The 25,713-nt window shown below is 38.4% G+C and overlaps 1 protein-coding gene across 1 annotated transcript; it reads left to right on the top strand.

The window, feature by feature from the left end:
• Positions 1-869: 869 nt before the first annotated feature.
• On the top strand, positions 870-25,488 carry mmp2 (matrix metallopeptidase 2). The gene is made up of 13 exons (XM_079440759.1): positions 870-1,243; positions 1,673-1,899; positions 11,135-11,283; positions 11,700-11,828; positions 11,974-12,147; positions 12,315-12,488; positions 17,690-17,863; positions 18,049-18,204; positions 18,360-18,486; positions 21,239-21,375; positions 22,738-22,897; positions 23,381-23,490; positions 24,480-25,488. The coding sequence occupies exons 1-13, from the start codon at positions 1,091-1,093 to the stop codon at positions 24,581-24,583; spliced, it is 1,974 nt and encodes a 657-aa protein (XP_079296885.1). The 5' UTR covers positions 870-1,090; the 3' UTR covers positions 24,584-25,488.
• Positions 25,489-25,713: the final 225 nt, after the last annotated feature.

Here is a 25,713-nt window from a genome sequence, read left to right as displayed (position 1 = left end):
GAAAACTGTGCCGATACACATTTGAGGTTTAATCTGGTTACTCAAGTTTTCTTTTGAGAGCAATCTTTCCAAAGAATCTTTTAGCCACCTTTGGTCCACGTTCAGGCCACAGCACGATTTCTCAAGCCAACACGATAGCTACTGCAAGGTTACAGACAATCAATCATAAACTATACAATTCTTACCTCACTAAATGCCCATGTGCTTTCTTTGTACATTCAGATGATCTTTGGCGCGCTGTTTAGTTTCAGAATCTGACAGAAAAATACTCCCAAAGTGACAGCAAACAAGTTCACTGGAATTGTTGATTGTTTTGCTGTATATTCACTCGCTGGAGGACGCTGTGCTGTTTGTTTCTAGCTGCCGCGGTAAATCGCTTGCTGCTCTCTCATTGGTAGTCGCTATATCCTCGCTGCTTGTTACTTCGTAACATCTGAAATAAGGTCTAGTTTCTTTGTAGCTGTAAATCGGTATGAACTCCCGTTTAGGAGATTTAAAACAGCTAGAGGAAAAACGTTGCCACTTTGCAAAGATACACTTAACAGTTATTAAAAGGGTATTCGAGGATTCGTCCAATCAATGTCATGACCTCATAAATATGCGAATTATAATGTTATGCATTGGTTTGCAAACGTAGTGTAAACTCTCGAGAATAACCATGGGTTACTTAATAGCCCAAGGTAAAATGTGAACAGTGTGAAACATGAAACAAGCCAGCTTGGGGTAAAGAACACAATTTAAAGTTTTTAAAACAGGCTGGCCTAACTTAAAACTTCAAGTCTCTCTGAGTGTGTCCACGATGCGCGCGCGCGCTCGCTCCCGCTGGCGTGGCGTCTCCTATTTCACTGCTCTCCCAAATTCTTGGATCCGGAGGCTGCGCAGTGTCAATGTCTCAGCACAAGCCCCAGCATCAGAAAAGTGCGTGTGCAAGCAGAACCTATTCCACAGACCACGAAAGCAGGATGTGTCGCTGAGGAAAAGAAAGAACGTTTGCAGTGCAGTCAGAGAGATTTGGAGCTTGGAGCACACGTCGTCAAGGCCTGTTCCTTACCTTGTTTTTAACACACGGACATCTCGGAACCGGACCAAAATGATGTGCTTTAAGTTTTTCAGCTGTAGGCATGTTGTCCTCAAAGTTTTCCTCGTACAGTTTTTTGCTTTCTTGCAAACTTTTGCAGCGCCCTCACCCATCATAAAATTTCCAGGCGATGATACTTCTTACACAGACAAAGAAGTGGCTCTGGTGAGTGTATTTTCATTTCGCTGAAACAATAAAGCAGATGGCTAGTTAGCAAGCTTTTTATTTTTCTTGGATGGGCCTACAAACAATAATTATTTCCTTTTACAAACATATATAATACATTTTAAAAATTTTATTTTTTTTGTCATTTCTATATGTTAATTCTGGGTCCCTCAGAACTTAAGTATTTGCTCATTATTTATTCAGCCTTTATTCACTGTTTCAATATCTATAGAAAATGTAAAGCACGTACACTATATGTTTACATGGTGGTTGGGAAAATGTGGAATGTGTTAAGCTGTTCCAGTAAAGTTGACACATCTCTCTCTCTCTCTCTCTCTCTCTCTCTCTCTCTCTCTCTCTCTCTCTCTCTCTCTCTCTCTCTCTCTTTCTGTCTGTCTTTCCTTGTATCCTTACTAATCTTTTTTACAGCACTACTTAAATAAGTTCTATGGCTGCCCAAAAGACAGGTGTAATCTGATGGTGTTGAAGGACACACTGAAGAAGATGCAGAAGTTTTTTACTTTACCTGAGACAGGAGAGATTGACCAGAAGACGGTAGAGATCATGAAGAAACCACGATGTGGAGTTCCTGATGTGGCCAATTACAATTTCTTTCACATGAAGCCCAAATGGGGACAGAAAAACGTTACCTACAGGTGTGTGTTTACCTCAGACAGTGCTGAGCTAAGTCTTCTTACCAGTCACTTTAACCCTTTAATATGAATTTACAATCCTGTCAACACCAATGTTTCAGTATTAAAAGTTTTATTTCATTAGTTAGAGAGTGAGAGGTTTGTGCTTGCAAAAAGATTTTTAAAAAGAAACATATGGACCATATTTGTGTGAGTCAGTAAGCCAGTCAAAAACAGGAAGCACAATCAACATATCTTTAAAGAATGTTCTCAGTGAGACCTGTGTTGTGGCTGTGTTGGTGGTGGAGCTTAAAAAGGAACAACAAATCTAAATTTAGTATAGGTTATAAAGTTGTGCTGACTACAGGAAATGCAGGAAATATCTGTCCATGAATTAATATTTACTGTCATTGAAGGAATTGGCCAACAATCCAACATAAAACCAAGTGATCAATGGTCTTTTGTAACAAAAAAGACAGAGTTGGGATCTTGAGGATGTTTACTGGCCTACATGTCCTCACAGTGTTTCAATGAGTCATGACCACAACTATTATGTTACCAGTAAAGTTTACAGACTCCCTATGCAGATTTGTGGAAGAAATGGCTCAGCCTTAGATTTTCTGCCAGTGTCAGCATTGCTAATTTAACAGATATTTAGATATAGAGCAAGGGTCTCCAACACAATATTAATATTTGTATTCTTTATAATTGCACTGTCCTTGGAGCGGACCTGACCTACATTTCACTGCTGGTTATACTCTGTATAATTGTGTATGTGACAAATAAAACTCTTGAATCTTGAATCTTGAAAACACGTCACTCACAAGCTACCAGTAGATTGGAGGTAGGTCTCCAAGACATACTTGGCATATTAGCCGTGATGTTATTTTAATTATGCCGTTTCATATTTTAATTATCATTAAACCCGTATTTGATTATCGCGATTTGAAAAAAAAAACACAGTAAATACTGCTCAGCCTTAATCAAAGTTATTAAGAGTCTCACTCATATTCAACATGCAGAGTAGTTTTGTTTTGTGTGAAAACATGACTGAAGGCAGACTGCTGAGGGAAATTATAGGAAAGAATGTGTGATTCAGTTATTTGTATGAATGCATAATAGGACACCGGCTGTCTTCAGAAAAGTTGGCATTTGCTTTCCATCTTCCGTCTGTTTAATGCATAATAAAGCAGTGTTTAGGCAGCACGGCGTTGTTTTACAGAGGTTACCGTTGTAACAGCTCTGTTCTGCTGTTCATAAGTGCCACCTGCTGTCAAACTGTGGATTTACAAATTCATTCAGTCTGTCTGTCATGTTTTTGTTCAGAACAATGCAAAAATTTGACCAAATTTGTGTTGTAAATCTTAACCGGTCGATGGAAAATAGGCTACCTTGTTATCAGAAGTGTTGAGATTTTTAGAATGCACATTAGCTTATGTAGAACTGTTTATGGAGCAGATACAATTTAATTTATCTTTCTGACTCATCCTTTTTATTAAAATAAAAGAGATTTCAAGGCTTGGATTGATACATTAATAGGGCTGCAACTAACAATTATTTTGATAATCCATTAGTTGGCAGATAATTTTTTTTCGATTAATCGGATAAAAAAAAAATAGCCCAATTTTATTTTTTGTATTGTATTGACAAAAAAACATTTCAACATTCTGCCCAATGTTCTTTCATACAAACGTGTCAACCGAATGCTATGAAAACAGTGCTTAATTTATTAGACCACCTGTCATAAAGAGAAAACACAAATATTTTGAGAATCTGTCAAAAAAAATTTAAATCTAAAAATGTTATTGTCATTTATTGGGCTAATAACAAACTAAGTAGGCTAGTATTCACAATAACAAAAATGTCCTCCTATGCCTTTCATAACAGCTTGCATTCTTGCTGGTATTGTTTATGTACTTTTTGACTGTAACTGTAATCTGAAAAAGAAACACTATGAAGTGCTTTTTTTTATAATAGATAACAGCAATAATTATAGCACTAGAAATAGCCAACTACTGTTACTAAAGAGCTTACGCATATTCGAGGACTAACCAATCTAGAAAGCTAAAAAATTATTTTGGTAATCACCAATACTGTTAGTTTAGAGCAGCAGTGGCTGCTCTAAACTAACTATATAGTGAATATAGTTGAAATTTCTACATTAAAAATTCAAATAATACAGGGCTCTCAAGTTATAGCTAAAGTTTGGAGTGAGATTAGGGAAGGGGCCACACAAAGGGGAAGAGCAACTCAAATATTTGCAGCACCCAAGTTTTTGCTAGCAGTTAAATTTTACCTGTTGTTCATAATTGACCTGCACAAATATAAATTATAACATCTGGTAAATTTAATGAAAGAAAAAAAAGAGAGACAGACAGAGACAGGGAGGGTACACATTTCAGCTTATGTTTCTTTTTTTATGTTGTAAATGTTTGTTGCACATTTTAATGCATGATGACAGGGGTAGAGTTCAACAACGTCGTTTTAGGGCTGGGCGGTATATCGAGTTTGTACAATACTGTATGAAGCAATACCGTTAATATCGAGTTTGATACGAGCGTGTCTGAAAAAAATATCTATAGGGAGCACACAGACTGAACTGCAGCGGAGAAAGTGTATAATACACTTTGTTCTAAACATGTGACAAGCTTTATATAAAGGGCTTTAAAAAAAAACTCGTAAGATATAGTAGCCTATAGTTTATAGTTTCAGTTTAAAGCGGCTCGCCGTCAGATGCTCTGACTGAAAGGCTGCGTGTGCCGCTGACAGAGACGCGCTGGTTTGAGCTATGTGCTCTTTTCCTTAATGCATAACTTACATTTCACAGGTATATTCCTCATCTGTAGATGTTAGAAAGCCATGGAAATATTTCCATTTTGCTGTCAGAAGTGCATGAGCTTTTGCTTTGCGATTCTCCGCTAAACTTCACAGACTTCGTTTAGAACAAGCGCCGCCACGCGCATGCGCTGCAAACAGAGCGAATTGAAACCTATAAGGTAGTGTATTTGTATGATAGCACTAACTGTAAAGTGACTGTAGCCTAATGGGGTAATTCGAAACAGCCTTTTTACTCAATTAGTCTGTGCTTTTTTTTTTTTACTTTCATTTTTAGTTCAGTAAATTTAACTTCTGCTTTAAAAGCATTGGTTTTGCTTTTAGATTACGATGTTAGAATGTAATGTGATTTGTAACCCTTTTTTGCACATAATATGCCTACATGCTTACATTCACTTTATTTGTTTAATCCAAATACAAAATACCTAGATATATACTGTATACTGCAAATCAGCCAAAAAATAGAGATATGAATTTTTGCTCATATCGCCCAGCCCTATGTCGTTTGCACCGCGCTCCTCCATTACTTTATCTTTTTATTTTGGTGCGTCAATCTGTTAAGTTACTTTATACAAGAAATTATGATGACACACTGAGGAAGGCTTGGTAGCCGAAACGTTTGTGTCTTTTCCCCATTGGTGATGTTCGTTAAATAAAACTGAGGAGAAGGGGTAGAGGACTCCCACATAAAGCACTGTCATGATAGATAATTCTATCCAGAGTCAAACTGTTCCTAGTTTTGGCTTTGTTCAAGCCCACCATGGAAAACACACTGCATCTGAATTTGAGTGGGGAAGCCTCAGCGCTTTATTATGGGAGCCCCCTACCCCTGTCATTAAGGCATCAAAATGTGCAACAAACACACCAGAAAAATAAAACAAAAACATAAGCTCACACAAACACAAACACACACACACACACACACACACACACACACACAGCTTGACATTACATGCTCAGGACAAGTTCTGTAATCCTACTGTGTGTGTACAGTATGTACATTGATCACTGCTGTTCAGTTGGCATGTTTGGAGCCAATTTGTTTGTTTTTTGTTTGTTTTTTTTGTTTTTTTTACTTTTTTAAATATGTGAAACAATTTATTTTATTTGGAAGAATTTGTCTGTCTTTTAACATATTTACCAACTGTTATAACATCTCTAGTACTCTTCTAAAGCCAAAGCTAAGTTAAAGCTTCTGGTTGCAAATCAGTTGGAGAGTTTTTTTTTTTTGGACTATCAATAATACTTTAGCACGAATTTGACTATATTCCCCAACATCAGCTCTCACTAGCTCTCACTTTTCACAGGCAAGTGATTTCAGCCAAGAATCTTAAAATAAAACAAATTAAGGGGTTACCTACAGCATTCATCAAATCTTTCTCTTCCAACGTAGACTCCATGTGCGTGCATCCATGTTGCTTAGTAATGAACGCGTTTGCGGCAGAATTGCGTAGCTCCTTCTCATAGGTCACTTCAATGCTGCGGTGACGTTACCGTATGGGAACACCCTTTGGTGTGACGAATGTCTGAAGCCCTGTACCATCCCGCCAATCCTACTGGTCAAATAGCGCTTGGCAACGCCTTAAGTATGCGCAAGCATAGTATACCTGCGTGCTGCGCGCTATTTCACTCAGATTTCATTTCAGTTCGTAGCGATAATTTTCTTCTCAAGCAGTGTCCAGCAGTCCAAGCAGTGTTTCTTCTTCGCCCCCGTGTCCAACCCCCGCCGTGTCGCTTTTGCACTTCGTGGAGCCTGTTGTTTTCGCCGACAAGGATCTACGGCCTGCCCCGGAGGCCTACGGTGCAATCTCCTTCGGCTACAGGCTGTATGATGATGACGTTTTGTCCACTGCAGCCTCGGAGTCGGAGGACTTACTGGCCGACACATGCAGATCTCCCCCTCCTGGTGGACAGGAGAGACGCAGCTCCCTGTCCTGCAGCGAGCTGTTGGACGTGGTCACTCGCGCGGTGGATAAACTGGGGTTAGATTGGGAGGCAGACACGGCCCAGGCCCAGTCTTATCCACCTGCTCGCCAAAGCCAGCGGAAAAGACTAGACCTGAGCTCGACGGCGAAAACCTCTCATCCTCAGCCTCCTAATAGCAGTTCCTGATCAGCTGTTCATCGGGGACTGTGCCCTCCACTAGAGAGCGCTGTTGGACCGCTAAAGTGTATCCGACCCTCTCACTGCAGTCCCCAGGCTCAAACATTGATTGTCTCGCCGCAGAACGGGCCTCGAGCAGCATTAGAGCGAGCCACCACTCCGAGCGCCCCCTCAGACAATCTGTGCGCTTCAGCCTTCAGGGTTCAGGGGGTGGCCCAAGGGTCTGACAAGGACGGCCCGTTTATGACAGCCCACAAAGCTGCCGCTTCATTGCTAGCAGCGGGGCCCGATATGCATCCTGTTGGAATGAATCCTGCCGTAAACACGCTTCAGGACCCTATACAACGAGAAACAGCGACCTTAACACATGCAGTTCTCGTTCTTACGGATGCCGCGAGTTTTCCGTGCTCAAATTCTAACACTTGTGGACACATCACAGCCGCAGACAGACATCTTGAGGCTATTAAAGGATTCTCGAGCCGTGTGGGAACGCCTGCCCGACATTTCGCAATTGGTATTACACACAATTCGTTTCGGATACACCATTCAGTTTTGAAAAGGCCCGCCTCCTTTCCGTGGGAAACCACAGTGCTGCGACAAGAGGTGTCATCTCTCTCTGCTGAGGAAAGGGGCTATAGAAGAAGTACACCCCTCTCAGACAGAGTCAGCCGATATTTTGTTGTGCCCAAAAGAGATGGCGGCTTACGACCAATATTGGATTTACGCCGTTTGAATCTTGCACTCAGAACGAGCAAATTCAAGATGTTGACAATAAAATCTATTCTGTCTCAGATTCAACCAAACGCCTGGTTTGTCACGATCGACCTGAAGGATGCATATTTTCATATTCAGATCATCAAGAGACACAGGAAGTTCCTCAGATTCGCTTTAGAGGGCAAAGCATATCAATACCGTGTTCTTCCTTTTGGGTTAGCCCTGGCTCCACGAACCTTCACGAAATGCATGTACGCAGTTCTGGCCCCATTGCAGCCAAAGGATTTCTTCCCGTTGTCATCCGCATCGAACGATTTCGGTGACACGGAGGTGTGTTCTCACGTTAAAGACCTGGACATCGTCCAAGTTTCTCCGAGAAGGAGTTCGATTGGGGGCCTGTTTTCGCCGCGAGACTGTCACAACGGAGGCGTCATTGACAGGTTGGGGGGCTGTTTGTCAAGGACGCCCAGCCCACGGAACATGGACGGAGGCACAGCGAGTGTGGCACATAAACAGATTGGTTAGCGGTCTTTCTAGCGCTCCAACATTTTTCAAGACTGCTGAACGGCCATCATGGGTTAGTCAGGACAGACAACACAACACAACGGTTGTGTCTTATTTGAATCACCAAGGAGGATTACGCTCTCACCCCCTATGCAGGCTGGCGAGGAATGTCCTTCTGTGGACTCAGGACAGGTTTCTGTCGATCCGAGAGGTTCATGTTCCGGGGTACCTGAACTTCGGAGCGGACATGCTCTCGAGACAGAGCCTGGAGGGAGGGGAATGGAGGCTGCACCCTCAAACGGTGAGCTGCATATGGCGAGTGTTTGGAGAAGCGGAAGTGGACTTATTTGTGTTGAGCACGACTACGCATTGCCCGCTATGGTTCTCCCTATCGCCCCTGGGACTATACGCTCTAGCCCACGAATGGCCCAGAACTAGTTTGTATGCCTTTCCTCCGATCCGGCTAATTCCAGCGGTGCTATTCAGAATACGGTCGGACAGTGTGGAGCAACTGCTGCTGGTAGCTCCATGGTGGCCCACTCAACCGTGGTTTGCGGAACTGATCGGTCTGTTAGCGAGCGGTCCGTGGGAGATTCCCCTCAGACAGGACACGCTGTCGCAAGCACGGGGAATGATCCGGCACCCACGGCCAGATTTATGGAAACTGTGGGTGTGGCCTCTGAGTGGAATAAGTTAATATTTCCCGGTCTTTCAGCGGAGGCTACCGAGACTATAACTAATTTCAGAGCGGTTTCTACGAGACGTTTATATGCCTTCAAAAGGAAACTGTTTTCTACTTGGTGTAGGAGTCGTGATATGGATCCAGCTTACTGCCCCATCGCTTCAGTACTGGAGTTTCTTCAAAGTCGTTTTTCAGAGGGCGTAACGCCAGTCACTCTTAACCTGTTAACCTTCGCCCCCCATTTTGGGCCTCACGGGTGAAAATAACCAACCTAAATTAAAACGGTAACAGTTCCTGACAAAGTGTGCTACACAAACAAATTCGGTATCTTTGGAAAGAAGACACTCTAGGCTTTACTATCCATCATCCAGAGTTGATAATGTTCAAAAAGATAAAAAGTTTCCTTGACGTGCCTTGAAAAATATTTTTCCACACTGAATATTTTTTTATTTCATATACAAATACATGAAATAAGTCCTGGAGCAATCCAGAAAAGTAATGGATTGAAAGCCACGTGTCTCATGAGTTTATATTTCAAATTTGAAGAAGATACCATGAAAAATTAGATTCCTGCAATATTTTTTCTGAAACTATTTATAGTCCTCCCACCCCCCTGTTTTAGGAAAAATAACCACCAAATGGATTGCAGAATTATACAAACTATTTTATTCATTATACATATTCCTGCATAGTTTTTCAATTATAAAATAATAGACAGAATTTTAGACATCATATAAATGATTTATTTGAGCACTAAAAAATACAAAAATAATTGAGATTGAGTAATAAAAAAGGAAAAAAATAGAAAAAAATGCTTTGTATATAGTATGTATATATTCTGATTGCCAGACATAAACTGGCAGACATGGTCATACAGTCAGTAATCACACGCTGATGTGCGTCCATACAGATGATAATCAAACAGATGGGCCATATAATCAATAATAGCTGATCATTGAATCACAATGATAGCCGTCATAGAGTCGGTAATAAACACACTGATGTGTTAAACACATAAACACGCTCTATGTTGATTGTACAGCCCAATTGCGTGAGTCCGACCAGCTGTTCGTCTGTTTTGGGAATAAAAATAAAGGTTTTGCTGTCACAAATCAACGCATCTGGTGAGCTCCATGCCCAAGAAGGTTAAGGCAGTGCTGGAAAATAATAGTGGCAACACAAAATATTGACACTTTGGGCCCAATTTGGACATTTTCACTTAGGGTTGTATTCACTTTTGTGGCCAGCAGTTTAGATTAATGGCTGTGTGTTGAGTTATTTTGAGGGGACAGCAAATGTACACTGTTATACAAGCTGTACACTCACTACTTTACATTGTAGCAAAGTGTCATTTCTTGACACATGAAAAGATATAATAAAATATTTACAAAAATGTGAGGGGTGTACTCACTTCTGTGAGAGACCTGTACATTCTCTGGTAACCACCACAAGTACAGTTAACATTTGCTAGTTGCTTTGATTACGGTGTACCTGCAAAGAACATTTCATGAAGCTCTTTAATTTAAATGCAACCTAGGCTGCCAAACAATGGCAAGAGCTCTGATGAGCATTCAGCCCCATTGATTTTGTTGTAATGATGGCTGCATGGGAAGTTCCTTGTTGTCATTGTACATTTGTAAATGGCTGTCTTTTGTCAGAGGCTAGCAGTATCATCTGTGTATTCCAGGGTGGTCAGAATAACAGCGTTTCACCCCATGCTGTTCTGGGATTATTGAAGAGCTTCTCATACTGATTATTATTATTAGAGAACCTTTTTAGTTTTTTGCACCTGACAAATTTGTTTGATGTTGCTCCATTTTTCTGTAGGGACTATTTCAGACTGCCTTGTAATGCCAGAACAGGTTTGGATTTGACAGTCCTGGTTTTGGTTTGAAGCGGAGCTCCTTCCTTATGAGAAAGAAACCAGACCATGCTGCACACCAGCAGGTGATCAGTGTAACCAGCTGTCCTCTGTTCGCTGTGTGTGAGTGATCTGTAATAGCTTGATGATGATTGGACTGAGCTTGGACATCCCCATGTCTCTTTGTGGTGCAAAAAAGAGTTGGTGGAAAACCATTGGCAGGGAAAAGGCATAAGAAGCATCCAAACGTTTACTGCATATGATACTCGAATTATGCCATTGTGGAACATGACGACTGGCAACTTTTTGTCTGGGCTTATAACCTTATGCATTATTGAGCCACTCAAAGCCATGAGTAAAAAAGCAAATGCAGTACCCACTTATTTACTATAACAATATAACAAATTATTCCATAAATGAGTAACATAGAGATTAACAAATATTACAAAAATAGGAAAAAAGTTGTATCTTAAATATTTCTGTATTTCATTTTCTAGAACATATAATCAACTGGAACTTATAAATAAAAGATAAAGCAAAATAGTTTTCTTCTTCCACAGGATCTTAGGGCACACCCCAGATCTGGATGAAGAAACAATTGATGATGCTTTCTTCCGTGCATTTAAAGTCTGGAGTGATGTCACACCTCTGAAATTCAACAGGATCATGGATGGAGAAGCTGACATCATGATTAACTTTGGCCGAAATGGTATTCAAGAAAACCTTTTGTCTATGTCTTTCTATAAAATGTTTTTATGTAAGTTTCTGAACTATTGTGGTGTAAATGTACAAACCTCCAGATCTAACTATTAAGTCACATACTAACCACAGTCACTCCGGAAAATCCTTCGTATAAAGCTTCCTGCACCAGAGATTGATTTTCATTGTGGTCTTCTTTGGAAATACCATCATGAGTTCACAAGGCAATTACAAAAAAATACAGTATTGTCACAGTGTAAATCTTTCCTGAGCATGCTGTGGATTGAAAAAGTGTGGACAAAAGCTACAAAAAATGAACCTATACTTGAGACCTATGTTTAAACTATGCGATTATACCCAACACACTAACCCTGGTATGTTGGATTACAACAAATTTTTGAGTTAAATGTGTTCTATTTGTTATAGAACATGGTGATGGTTACCCATTTGATGGGAAGGATGGTCTTCTGGCTCATGCATTTGCTCCTGGAGCTGGTATTGGAGGAGATTCTCACTTTGATGATGATGAGCTGTGGACATTGGGAGAGGGACAAGGTACATTAGTTGTCTTGTTTCTGGTCACTTGTTACCTCTTTAAATTCAAGTTTTTGTTTTTTTTTACAATTGAAATTTTATGATTTCACATTTGTTTATCAAATGTGATGCAGTGATTTCTTTCTCTCTCTCCCTCTTGATTTAGTGGTAAAGGTGAAGTATGGCAATGCAGAAGGGGAGTTCTGTAAGTTTCCATTCTTGTTCATGGGTAAAGAATACACCAGCTGCACCTCTCAGGGTCGAGATGATGGGTTCCTATGGTGCTCTACCACATACAACTTTGATGAAGATGGAAAGTATGGCTTCTGTCCTCATGAGCGTGAGTAACCTTTGTGCTAAGTTTTAGAGTAAAATTTGATACTGTTCCCATCCAAACTGGTGCAAAGTCTCAGACTTAATTTGGGGAAGAAATGTGTGTGACACATCAAGACTGTAATAATGTCATAATCACTGACTCACTGAGTTTTGTTCATTCCTGTGTTGCAGTCCTGTTCACATTGGGTGGAAATGCAGATGGAGCTCCTTGTAAGTTCCCCTTCACATTTCAGGGGGATAAATATGATGGTTGCACCACCTCAGGCCGGGATGATGGGTACCGTTGGTGTGCCACTACCGAAGATTATGACCGTGACAAGACTTATGGATTCTGTCCTGAGACAGGTCAGTCTATAAGTAATAAGTCTCAATCCAGAGCAATATTTATTTAGATTTCTTAGAAAACCAAATCTAAGTATAACTTATACAACAGTGCTTCTCAAAGTCTGGACTCCGGTCCGGATCCGGACCCGTAGGGAATTCAATCCGGACCCGCTTCTATTTCATATTTCAAGAATACTAATTATATTTCCTACTTTGATAAATGCACGTTATGTAAATCTTTTGTTTATTTATTCTTATTTTTTTATGTCTTTTTGGAGAAGGTCCAAAATTGCAGGCGAGATATTGAAACTTTTCCTTCATGACATTTGTTATCATCATGACATCCAGTGAGCGTATGACGTTTGACGTAATCGGGCGACATTTCACCGCTAATATTTTTTTTTTGTTTGTTTTGTTTTGCTATCACTTATATTATGGCAATTTGTCTTATAGCAGTGCCCAGTGTATACATTTATTTGTGGCGGCTTGTCACAATATCAAAACTGACCGCTACAAATAGATTTTCCAAAAGGCTTATACTTCGTTGAATAAACTGAGCACTGCGCGTTTCAAAAATAAATGCTGCGCGGGTGTTTTTATATGAATGTATCTTTTAAAAGAACCGTCCGTTTTCTTCAGAAAAGCTTTGATGCCAATTTTCATTTGGTCTTTCCTGTAATGGCTGATAAAGTAGCGCTTATTTGATTACAGTCGTTACCGGGGAAACGGCTATATATCACGCTCCAACAGCGCCTCCTGCTGGCAGAGAATCAACTTGCATTTGCTAGTCTGCGGGAAACACTGTCTGTCAGCAAACATAAACAAAAAAGCATGCTTCAGAACTGTTTTGAGAAGGTGCTTAAGTTTTGAGCCATGTATTATTACTATGAATTAGGCTACTACTACTACTCTTACTATCTTGTGCCCTGCAATAACCATTTACGCAAACTCTCTTTTGATATAAAAGGAAAAAAAGAGAAAATCGGCCCAAAAATTCAGCATCATGTATCGGCCATAGGCTGCCCTGATTTCTAAATATCGGCATTGGCCAGAGAAAAAAACATTATAGGTCGACTTCTACTGCTGACACTTCAATTAATTGTTTTGCCACTTTTGCACTTGTTATTAAAGTATTTTGAATGCAAAGGGAACCTTTTTTTTTTAAATGAGTGTTTATTTGTTATATGTTATGTATGTTTATTAAAAACAAGTTTTGTAATAACCAATTGTTCCGGACCTTTGACACTGATGAAAATTCAGATTTGGACCTTTGAATGTAGACTTTGAGAACCCCTGTTATACAACCATTCAAATGTTTGGTTAGTAATTCAAAAGTTTGTCTATAAGAAATTAATACTTCATTAATCATGCATTAAATTGATCAAAAGCAATTTGTTACAAAAAAGTTTTTAAAAAAATAAATAATTGAAATTATTTTGAACTTTATATTAATCATGTTGTATATTTCTGTTCAATTAAATTCTTCATAATGCATACTCTTCAGTGGTGTGCGGTGGTGTTTTAAAAATGAGGAAGCAGTTTGCACCTCAGTATTGTCGTACAATATAAAACAGTAATAATAAGTATTCATTTTATGTAATGACACCTTTCTAAACACCCAAGGTCACATTACAGCAAGCAAACTAGTAAAACAGTAACAATAAATAAACAAGTCCTGCCAGCATTACATCATAAATACAATAAAGGCTTACAAGAGCAATAATAAGAGCAAGTCATAAGAAAGCCTGGGTAAAAAGATAAGCCTTAAGACGAGATTTAAAAGTATGAAGGCTGTCACTGTTCCGTATATTGGGAGGAGGAGAGTTCCATAGGCGAGGGGCCGCAAAACTAAAAGTTCTTGCTCCCATGGTGCTTAAACGTATACGCGGTGAAACGAGAGCTCGAGTGTGAAGATCTGAGAGTGTAAGAAGGATCATAGATGTGGAGAGAGAAGGTCAGTAAGATACGATGGAGCAAGGTTGTGAAGTGCCTTAAATGTGAGAAGCAAAATTTTTAAATCAATGCCCTACTTTACTGGAAGCCAGTGTAAACATTGGAGAACTGGAGAAATGTGCTCTATTGATGAAGTCCTAGAAAGAACATGTGCTGCTGAGAGTTTATAGAGAAGATTAGAAGGAAGACCAGTAAGGAGAGCATTACAATAGTCGACACGTGAGGTAACCAGTGCATGAATAAGAAATGCAGTATTATTTGTTTGGAGAGAGGGACGGAGGCGATTAATAGTACACAGGTGAAAATACACGGTACGTGTAATATTATTGACATGAGCTTCAAAAGAAAGTGTGCTATCCAGAATGACACCCAAACTCCTAACCTGCTGAGAAGGACAAATTGCATTATTATCAATATCCACAGTAAAGCAATCAGATTTAGTCAAAGTAGATTTTGTACCGATAATTAAGACATCAGTTTTATCACTGTTGAGTTTCAGAAAGTTGGCTGAAAGCCAGTCTTTAATTTCAGCTAAACATCTAGTTAAGGAAGGTGGAGAAAAAGAACTAGAGGGTTTAGAAGACAAATGGATACCATATTTCCTGAGAATATGGCCAAGAGGAAGTAAATAAATGATGAATAAAAGTGGGCCCAAAACAGAACCCTGAGAGACACCAGTAGTAACTGTAGATTATCTTGATTTAAAATTTTTAATTTGAACATACTGAGTGCGACCGGTAAGATAAGACCTAAACTAGGACAGGGGGTGCCAGTGATCCCTATAGAAACTAACCTGTCCAGGAGTATCTTGTGCGAGATCGTATTGTTAATAAACCAGAATCAGCTGCCAATAACAAATCATTAGTAATTTTGACAAGAGCAGTCTCTGTACTATGATGAGGAAGGAAACCGGATTGGAATCGCTCAAGCAATGTATTATTAGAGAGATGGTTGTGACTTCAATTGCAACACATTTTTCCAAGATTTTAGAAATGAATGGCAAATTATAAATTGGTCGATAATTTTCAAAAACTGATGGATCAGTCCCTGATTTTTTTTAAATAGGAGTAATAATAGCAGTTTTAAGAGAGGAAGGTACAGAAACGGAAACAAGAGAAGAGTGAATAATTTGCAATAGTATGCAATAATAACATTTTGTTTTAAAAATTCAAATTATTAAACACCTTATTGGGACAATAAATCCCTCCCTACACCTACCCGAACCCTACCCAATACTTTTAGGTTCAACTTTTAGAATATTCCTTCATTATTATTGGAAATGCATGCCTTTCTGACGTGATATCTGATTTGAAAAGGTAGGGGAGAAAATATTCAGAAAAACGTGGATTTGAACCCCGGTCGATCGCGTCAAAAACGACTTCAACACGTACTACACCATCTGCACCACTGGAGCTATTATTGAAAGATAGTCTTCTGTAATGCTTTGTAATCACACGTTGGCGGAAGTTAGTGTAAATAACCTCTGCCAAGAAGGTGGCCTATTTGCATTTGTAAATCGATACTCCGTTTTTTATTTGTGAACTGATGTTCAGCTGTTCTTTTTAATAGTCGACTTTTAATCGTCATAAAAGCACTGTCACAAACATTTGCTTACTTACTTTATAATTAGTCAATAACACCATAATTTTCTTCATTCAGACCGCTCGCACAAAAACAAGAGGCGGGAGTTATAGTAAGAACCAATCACATCCAATCATAACTGATCATATTCAATTATAGCACGATGGAGGCATTGCCTCCTCTCATGTGACTTTCCCACATTCATCTCAATGAGCCTCCAGAAAAGTCACGGCAGTGCTTACAAATTTCGTTATAAGCAAGCCAAAAGTGGAAGTGGCAAGAAAAAAGCATATGTAAAACAACAAATGTTTAGATGTTGCTCAAGACTTTTTACCATTCACATGCAATAACAAAACTAATTGTCGGGAGTCTTTACAGTCACTTTAAATCAGTAATGTATCTGTCTTTGCAATTGGTTTTTAAGGTCAGTCAGTCTTTAAAGCAATTCTCTATTCTCTCCATTCACTCCTCAGTTTCCAGCAGCCTGTAAAAGTTTTTTTTTTCTTTGTTACGAGATCTTTTCCATTGTGTTACTGATCTGGCATAAGCAAGTCAAGAGCACAGAACTCCTCATCTGGTTGTAATTCCCTAGGAATGCAACCCTCTCTTCTTATGTGTGTGCGTGTGTGCTGAATAAAAGAGTCGCAAAAACAAGTCCAGTATGGTGCAAGCCATCACTTTAAATTGGAGCTTTGGACCACAGTCCCATACTTGAGCTGAACTTTAACAAAACTCAGCTCTGTTTATGCCATGAAGTCGGTGTGTCCTTCATTTTGAGTCTGTCGAGTTCAGTGATTCAGACTGTCGAGTCTGTGTAATTGAGAAGATTCCTCCCTGATGCTTCTCTAAGCTCCTGTAGTTTTTCTTTAGGTTCAAATGCCATGATCTAATATGTGGGTTTACCACTAACTACAGCTTGTGTTATAGCTTGTGACATCATATTTGAAAAACAGACACGCACTTAATCGTAACAATTTCCATATCACTGCTTCTTTTGCTTCTTTTTTGGGGGGGGGTTTTGTTTTTGTTTTTTTATCAAAAGCTCGCCCTTTTTCATGTTTAGAACGCTTTAGATCATACTTTTTTAAACCCTCTGTGCTTTTGCACTGCCTGTCCCAAAAAAAAGTCACACACTCTAATATTTTGTTGGACCGCCTTTAGCTTTGATTACGGCACGCATTCGGCATAGCATCATCAACATTTATTCCCGTCCAGAGGTGCATTAATTTTTCACCAAGATCTTGTATTGATGATGGGAGAGTTGGACCACTCTCCAAAGTCTTCTCCAGCACATCCCAAAGATTCTCAGTGGGGTGAAGTTCTGACTCTGGACTCTGTGGTGGCCAATCCATGTGTGAAAATGATGTCTCATGCTCCCTGAATCGGTCTTTCACAATTTGAGCCCGATGAATCCTGGCATTGTCATCTTGGAATATGCCCGTGCCATCAGGGAAGAAAAAAATCAGTTATGGAATAACCGGGTCATTCAGTATATTCAGGTAGTCAGCTGACCTCTTTCTTTTGGGGACATAACATAATCATCCATGCAGTAATTATCCAATGGGAGCATCTTACCTATTTGCTTAGTTAAATCCAGGTGGTGACTTTTTTTTGAATGAGCAGTGTATAACCCCAATTTTGTCATTTATCAATCTCTAAAGTTTTTGGTATTTGTTTAAATGACACAGCCATGTCAACGGTCGGAGGAAATTCGGAAGGTGCACCCTGCGTCTTCCCCTTTAAATTTCTTGGCAACTCTTACGACTCCTGCACCACGTCAGGACGCAGTGATGGGAAGATGTGGTGTGCTGTCACCAAAAGCTTTGATGACGACCGCAAGTGGGGCTTCTGTCCTGACCAAGGTGGCATAGAGATATTTTGTATCATTATTTCAATGTAATTTTTTAGCATGCAAAAAATATATATATTCAGTTGTTTTGATGTCATAAAAAAAACTTTTTCCACTTCCTGTCTGTCTCTCTTGTTGTGATGCTATACTTATGTAATTGTAGTCAGATTAATAAATTGGCCTCTGTCTTTTTCTCAGGCTACAGTCTATTCCTGGTGGCGGCCCATGAGTTTGGCCATGCCCTGGGTTTGGAGCACTCTGAGGACCCTGGAGCCCTCATGGCTCCCATCTACACATTCACCAAAACCTTGAGGTTGTCTGATGATGACGTTAAAGGCATCCAGGAGCTCTATGGTGAGTGTGAAGTGTTGAAGACCGTATTGAATTGATCAGATTTAACTTAGGCACTTTAGTACTTACAGTTCATTATATTTGCTTATACTGATGTTGTCATGATAATATAATTCATTTTCTCTTCTTTATTCCTCTTAACACTTTTCTCTGTACAGGTGTACCAACTGACAAACCATTGCCCACTGAACTCCCACCTGTCACGCCGATGGATGTATGTAATGAAAACATCATATTTGATGCTGTAGCCCAGATCAGAGGAGAGATCTTCTTCTTTAAGGACAGGTAACTAAGGACACCCAATTCACAGAAAAGCCTGATTGTTAACCTTATTCCCAAGGTGCATAGACAATAACTAAGTATATTCAGGCAGGGTCATAGTATTGCTTACTTTTGGCTTTTTGTCCACAAAACATCTATTCAATAATTTGACCTGTTGAATAGAAAACCATGATACCAGGCACACGCAACTGTGGGTAGCAGTTATTTCATTTTATCGTTTGCTGGCAGGGAATGCTCAATTCATCTGTTTGCAGTGGTTTCAAAATCTTTCTGCTTGCATGCACAGGAAATGACCCCATGGCCATCTGGGGAAAACTTCATGACCCAGTTTATCTGCCTATTAAAAAAACTTCAGCATGTCTTTTTGAAATCATTATGAATGGGAAATATGGCTTTATAGTGGTTGGAATAACAGGATGACGATTTAAACAGGAGAATAATCATGTTGATACTTTAGCCACATTGTTAGTCCAGAATTCAAATGAATTCAAACAAAGTAAGCGGTGACGAGAGTGGGTAGAGAAGGGAAAGTCCACAAATCTGATCTCACATCCCAAAATCAAAATACCTCAACACAGACATTACCATATCAGGGGCATTTTTATTCCTTTGAGTACATTGTTTTTGTCTGGCTGAATTTTGCTTGGATGATTTAGTGGGAGACTAAATTTGCTGACTGCTTTAATGTAGCAAATGGTCATGAGAAAGTAAACTCTTTACAAATCTCTGAATATAGACATTAGTACTTGTTTTTAAAGCGTTGTTCTATAGGAGACTTAAAATTTGGAAACAACATATTTGTATCCTAAAATCAACCCCTAACCAGTATTGGAACAAATAGTTTACCTCAAAACAATTAGTCAAGAATTTCTCTTAGAGTACCATTCAGAGTACCTCTGCCACTGCATTGAAATTACTCAAGTTACCTCGTTATGTGGGTGCCTGAGAAACAACCTAAATAAATCAACAGACATGCATTACGTCAATTTAAATATCAGTGACCATTTGGCTCATTTGTTTTTCAGTTTTGAAATACTATTCATGCTCCATACTTATAACTTGCATAATCAGAGGTACAGTAAATATCATAAGTGTTAACATTTTGGAGGGGTGTCCAAAGCAAATATAAGGGGAGTATAAAGAGTGCTGTCATTGGTTTTCACCAACATGCTCATGTATCAGGAGCTCTGGAACGAAAAAGAGTCAGCCACTATTCTACACACACCTCCAGTTTTAAAGCTGACTGCTATGCGGTTACAGAGATCATCACAGGACCACACACACAGTGAAAAGAGTGTATGCTGGGTATGAGTGTACAGTATGTCTGTATAGGACTCGTATACCCTCCAAGTAAGATCCTGAATTACTTATCTAAAGTATTCAGATCATGTTGGTTCCATAAATCAAAAATAAAGCCTGTCATTTCCAATATAGTCCTTTTTCTCTCTGATGGAGGAAAATGAGGGGAAATATAATATTCTCATCCCCCCCCCCCATCATCTCACAATGTTTACATTCTATTCATTTTAGCAATGCTTTTATCCAAAACTATTTATTTGTTTGTTTGTTTAAAATAAAAGTCTTAACATTCAAATTATAATTTATAACAAAAATGCTTCTAAAACGGTAAAAGTCTCTATCACGCTACAGTATGCAATCCAATTATTGATATATTATTGCATCATGGGATGTCTGGTGATTTCTGCCTGTGGTAGATCAACTTACAAATCAATCTTCTCCAAGTGTATGAACCTCTCTCCATATTTTCACTGATGAGTATTATTTATCTGTGCAGGAAAGGAGTCAAACGGTTCAGCAGTGGAAATGTCATTATCATAGAGTTATGATCAAATTACAGCGTAATTCTGTGAATCTGAGAATCCCTGGAGCTGCAAGTCTCACTTTACTGTGTGGGCAAAATGACTTGAGATCTCAGATATTCACCAGCTGGATAAATGCGACAGCTGTTTAAGCCATTTCACAGAGAAAAGAGAGAAGAAGAGTAAGGCCAGAGAGTGCACCCCCAAAAGGTTCACTAATGTTTTGTTTATTCAGCTGCACCAGAAAGGCTTTATTTTATCTAATCTTTGGCTCGGATTTATAAGGCATTTGGTGAAATGAATTCCTCTCCGGTCTCATATCTTTTCATTTCTAAGATAGCTGCAAATAAGAACTGAACTCAAGTAGTATTTTAACTACAGGAGTGTTCTGTTCTTACATGTTTAATTGCATAGACAGATGAGAGATGGATGTTTAGAAGTCTTTTCAGCTGATGAAGTGGAACTTTTGAGCAAAATGTTTGATAAAAGTTCAGTTCTAACTCTGTGCCGTGATCTGAAGTTTACCATAAAGTGAAATAACTGCTGACAGAGGCTGTGTGCTGCTCACAAAAGCTTTTCTTCACTGCAGTGAGCTGTAGTCACTTGAAAGTCCTGAGATCGATGTCTTCTCTGAGGTTGAACTGTTTTGGCCTTTTAAAAAATAGGTCAGTGGAAAGAGGTCCGGGGTGGTTGGTATTGTTTTTGTGGTTTATTCTGGGGCAGCAGGCAAGTTTGGACATGTCCAAATGCCTCTTAACTCATTCTTCAGCCATAATAAGAAACATCTGCTTAGTGAATCACCTCATTGCAGCAAGAATTCGGCACACGCTGTCTCTTTCTATCTTACTTGCTTATTTTTTCTCCCTTCTCTCTCTCGTTTACTCTCTCTTTATACGTGCACAAGCCCTGTCCAACTCTAACTCCTCCTGTTACAGATTCATCTTCAGGACTGCTGATGTCAGGAGGAAGCCAACAGGCCCCATGCTGGTGGCTACATTTTGGAGTGAACTTCCGGAGAAGATTGATGCAGCTTATGAGAATCCTCTAGAGGAGAAGACAGTCTTCTTTGCAGGTAAAAGACAGAACCGGGTGTGAAACTCACGTTTGATGGTAGTGAATACAATAACACATGAAATGCCAAGAATAAATGTTGATCACAGAATTTGATCCATAACAGTCTGCAGAACACATTTTTATCAATTTAAGTTAGCACAGACCCTACCAAATTTAACATTCACACATTTACATTGTTTATCCAGAATCTCTGTACACCTACACTCTTCACATACTGACATTAGAAACAGGGATGGGTTATGGTTTATATATGTCAGACTTGAGATTGGAAAAACGCTTTTGGGACCTGGTATAGGTCGAATCTAGTGATGAATAAGTCATGACACTACCCTGTGAAGTCTCTTGCTATCAATAATACAGAGGATAGTGATGGTAATCTTAGTGAAACCTTGAATGACCTTAATTAACCTTAAATAATACTGCTTTATTTTACTTCTCTTTTGGTTATTGTCTTGTATTTTTACTGTTTTGCATCCTGTATTTATTGGATAGTGTAATGCTTGCCAGTGGACTTCAGTGACCTGTTAAGAACTGTCTATGGGTCTCTCTTAAATTCCCATAAGTATAAACAAGTTGTTTCTCTCTCTCTCTCCCTAAAATTTTTCTCTCTTCGTTTTCAAGTTTAAGGTTTTATGTGGTATGTTTCTGTCTCTGGTGTTTAAAATGTACTTATTTACTTACTGAGAAACATACACCACCATTCAAATGTTTATTGGTTTGTTTATGCATATATTCAGTGAGGATGCATTAAATTGATCAAAAGTGACAAAGACCTTTATAATGTTACCAAAAAAATGTGTTTAAAATAAATGCTGTTCTTTTGAATTTCTGTTCCTCAAAGAATCCTGAAAAATGTATCATGGTTTCCACAAAAATATTAAGCAGCACAACTGTTTTCAACATTGATGATAATAATAATAATAATAATAAAAGTGTTTCTTGAGCAATAAAACAGCATATTAGAATAATTTCCGAATGATCATTTGACACTGAAGACTGGAGTAATGGCTGCTGAAAATTCAGCTTTGCCATTACAGGAATAAATTATATTTTAAAATGTATTAAAATTGAAAGCAGTTACTTTAAATTCTAATAATATTTCACAATATTAGAGTTGTGCCATATTTTTTTATGTAAAAATGCAGCAGTGGTGAGTTTTTTTTTTTTCATAAGTGAGCAAAAAAAACAAATTTGAACAGAAGTAATTGTAAATTACAGTATATATTGTACATTATAAATAGTGTGTGTGTGTGTGTGTGTGTGTGTGTGTGTGTGTGTGTGTCCGTGTGTGTGTGTGTGTCCGTCCGTCCGTGTCCTCCAAACATAATTTGTATTTAAAATATCTGAATTGTTTTTCTAGGTGATGAGATGTGGGTATATTCTGCCAGTACTCTGGAGAGAGACTATCCCAAGAAGATCTCCAGCATGGGTCTTCCTTCAGATTTGCATGGAATTGATGCTGCCTACTCCTTCCACAAGAGCAAGAAGACTTACTTATTTGCTGGAAACAAGTTCTGGAGGTAATCTATTTTTAATATCTCTTAGCATTTGTGGGTTTTATAAAGTATGTGTTCACTGTGATTGAGCAAAATACAAGTGTTCCTTAAGAAACTCAAGTAGAAGTAGATAGTTGTGAATTATGATTTTTTTTTTTTTTTTTGCAAAGTTCCACAAATGTAGAAATTATTTTTATAAATTATTGCAGAGTTACAATAATGTTTGTACAGTTGCACTGAATATTCCCCATATCAAAGCCGGTGTTTTTCCACTAAAGTATAGGCAGTTTATACTGGATATAATAAGAGACTAGGTTAAACTGTATATACAGTAAATGAACTCAGACTGTAATTGATGTTATTTATTGTCTCAGACATGAGATTTACTGGAATTTACACATGCGTTTAAAACTACACACCTACTGAAGAAGTGTCAGTTAATTTTAAAGTTAAGGAAAAGTAGAAATATGTTGATTATAATGTCAAATTTTTTCCATTACTTCTCAGATACAATGAAGCCAAGAAAAAGATGGATCCAGGCTTCCCTAAAATTATTGCAGATTCTTGGAGTGCTGTCCCTGATGACCTAGATGCTGCTCTCAGCATTAATAGTGATGGTAAGAGACTAATGGCCAAGTGCCTGGCTTCAGATATAGCTTTGTCTGTGGTATTCCTCTGCAGAGAATTAGAACCTGACCTCTACCCTGAATTAACCTTACATCTCATTCCTTTCCACTCTCTCACCTACATTCTGTTAGATATCACATATATAACCACTTGCATTTTAGTCATCTGTGTGTGTGCATGTTTTGGACTACAGTGGAGCTTGGTAGACCATTCTTGGCAGTTAACTCCAACCCAATTACTGCTGGCTTTAGGCCTTCAACAACAACAAAAAACCCCTGGCTATATGGTTCTCCCCTGCTCAAGATGAGGCATTTTTTCCAGTAACAGTCTCTGTCTAAAGAGCACATAAAAACTCTAAATGAGAGAAAAGCTTAAACGAGAGAGGTTAAGCATTTATAACAGTTTTACGGAAGCATTCTGGTTTTGTTTAGATTTACTGGAATTTACTTAACATACATTCTTTTACGACCACCTAACTCTTTCCTCTGCTGTCACTAACACACATTTACACTCATACAGGTATACACTCACATGTGCACATCTCGTAGAGCAGGCCTGTGTGGAGTCTAAAAGGATCCTCTGTTTGTAATTAGGCTTTTTGGATCTGAGCAAGTAAAAACAGCTTCTCTAGGTTGTGAATTAGACCCCACTCCAACATTTTAAGGATAAATGGATCACTGATTGAAGGATAAATTAAGTCATTGTTTAACGAAACTGTATTAAATTTTAAATGAAACTGTATTATATATATATATATATATATATATATATATATATATATATATATATATATATATATATATATATATATATATATATATATATATATATATATTATTTTGTTTTTTATTGAGCGAAGACCTTTACATTGTTAAGAATCTCACATAAATACTGTTATTTTGAGCTTTCTATTCATCAAAAAAATTATGACCCCAAACTTTTTTTTATTTTTATTTACACTTATTACATTTTTTTTCAGGTCACAGCTACTTCTTCAAAGACTCCCACTATCTCAAAATGGATGACAGCACTCTGAAAATTGTCAAAGTTGGGGAGATCAAAAAGGACTGGCTACGTTGCTGAACATCAGCTGAACATTCAGCCCTGGTGCTCTGTGATGACCTTCATCACTAGATAAACAAGGCCAATGTTACCTTGCCAAATGACAGAACTCAAATTTACCAATCTGCCCCTCCTGGTTAGTCAGAGCCTATTAGATTATAACCTGTCCTTAGCTAACCTGAGAGGCCTTCACTGCCTGGACCATCTCTGCATGACAAACATAGGCAGAAAAGTCTGTATTTTTTGTTGTTTTGTCATAACATGATACTTTTGTTCATTTTTTTTATTATGAAAGGGTTTAGTGCAGCTCCTACCCCTTAATATAACCTACATGTATATCATCAGATTTAAAAGGACTTCTGACATTTCCCAGTTACATGTAAATGTGGCAGTTGTGTCAGTGAGATGTAGCTTTTTTTTTTTCTTTTTTTTCTTCTTCTTTTGGCCCAGAATAAATTCATCCAGGCAGGATGTAAAAGCACAAATTTTCCTAGTATTGATATGGAAAGATTAAGGACTTAATTCATGTTTTATTTTGTAGTAAATAATATCCAATAAAAAAATATGCATTTAATAAGAGGACACATTTTATACATGATGATTGTGTAAAAACAGAGACCAAACAACTGTCAAAGCACATCATTTTTGCTAGTCTTGTTTTTTTCTTCTCATGGTACAGAGAGATTCACGGCACGGGTTGCCTGAAGACTGTATAGGGTTTGTTGCATGATGGACTCATGTCAAGCAAGTATCATGAGATTACTGATTAATAATCATTTGTACTCTTTTTATTTTTTTATTTTGTAGTTTTTTTAAATGACATGCAATCTGTTTATATTTGTAATGTTTTGTTTTTATTGTTTTCTATTTTGCTTTGTGCACTTTGTCACTGTCTCAAAATAAATATTAACTATCCTTTACATGGAATTTTGTCATTCAATTTTTCAATTTTAACATAGTTTTTGTAAAGCATTGTACTGTATCCTATTGAAGATTCTTTGACTTTCACATCAAGAAAACAGTATATGGTTCCCGTTATTAAACACCTTAAAATTACTCGTCACATCTAGATAAACAGCGACACCTTGTGGTTATTGTATAAAAAGTCGAGCACAAGTCATAAATCTCAATATGTTTATGTACCATGTATT

The sequence above is a fragment of the Barbus barbus genome (genome assembly GCF_936440315.1).
Source record: "Barbus barbus genome assembly, chromosome: 2".
NCBI lineage: Eukaryota > Metazoa > Chordata > Actinopteri > Cypriniformes > Cyprinidae > Barbus > Barbus barbus.
The sequence above is the reverse complement of the archived record's forward strand: the minus strand, read 5'-3'. Positions and strand labels throughout refer to the sequence as shown.

Coding starts and splice junctions, on each gene's coding strand:
- mmp2 (XM_079440759.1), top strand. CDS start 1,091: ATGATGTGCTTTAAGTTTTTCAGCTGTAGGCATGTTGTCCTCAAAGTT. Junction 11,284..11,699: donor GATTAACTTTGGCCGAAATG/GTATTCAAGAAA, acceptor TATTTGTTATAG/AACATGGTGATGGTTACCCA. Junction 23,491..24,479: donor TCTCAGCATTAATAGTGATG/GTAAGAGACTAA, acceptor ATTTTTTTTCAG/GTCACAGCTACTTCTTCAAA.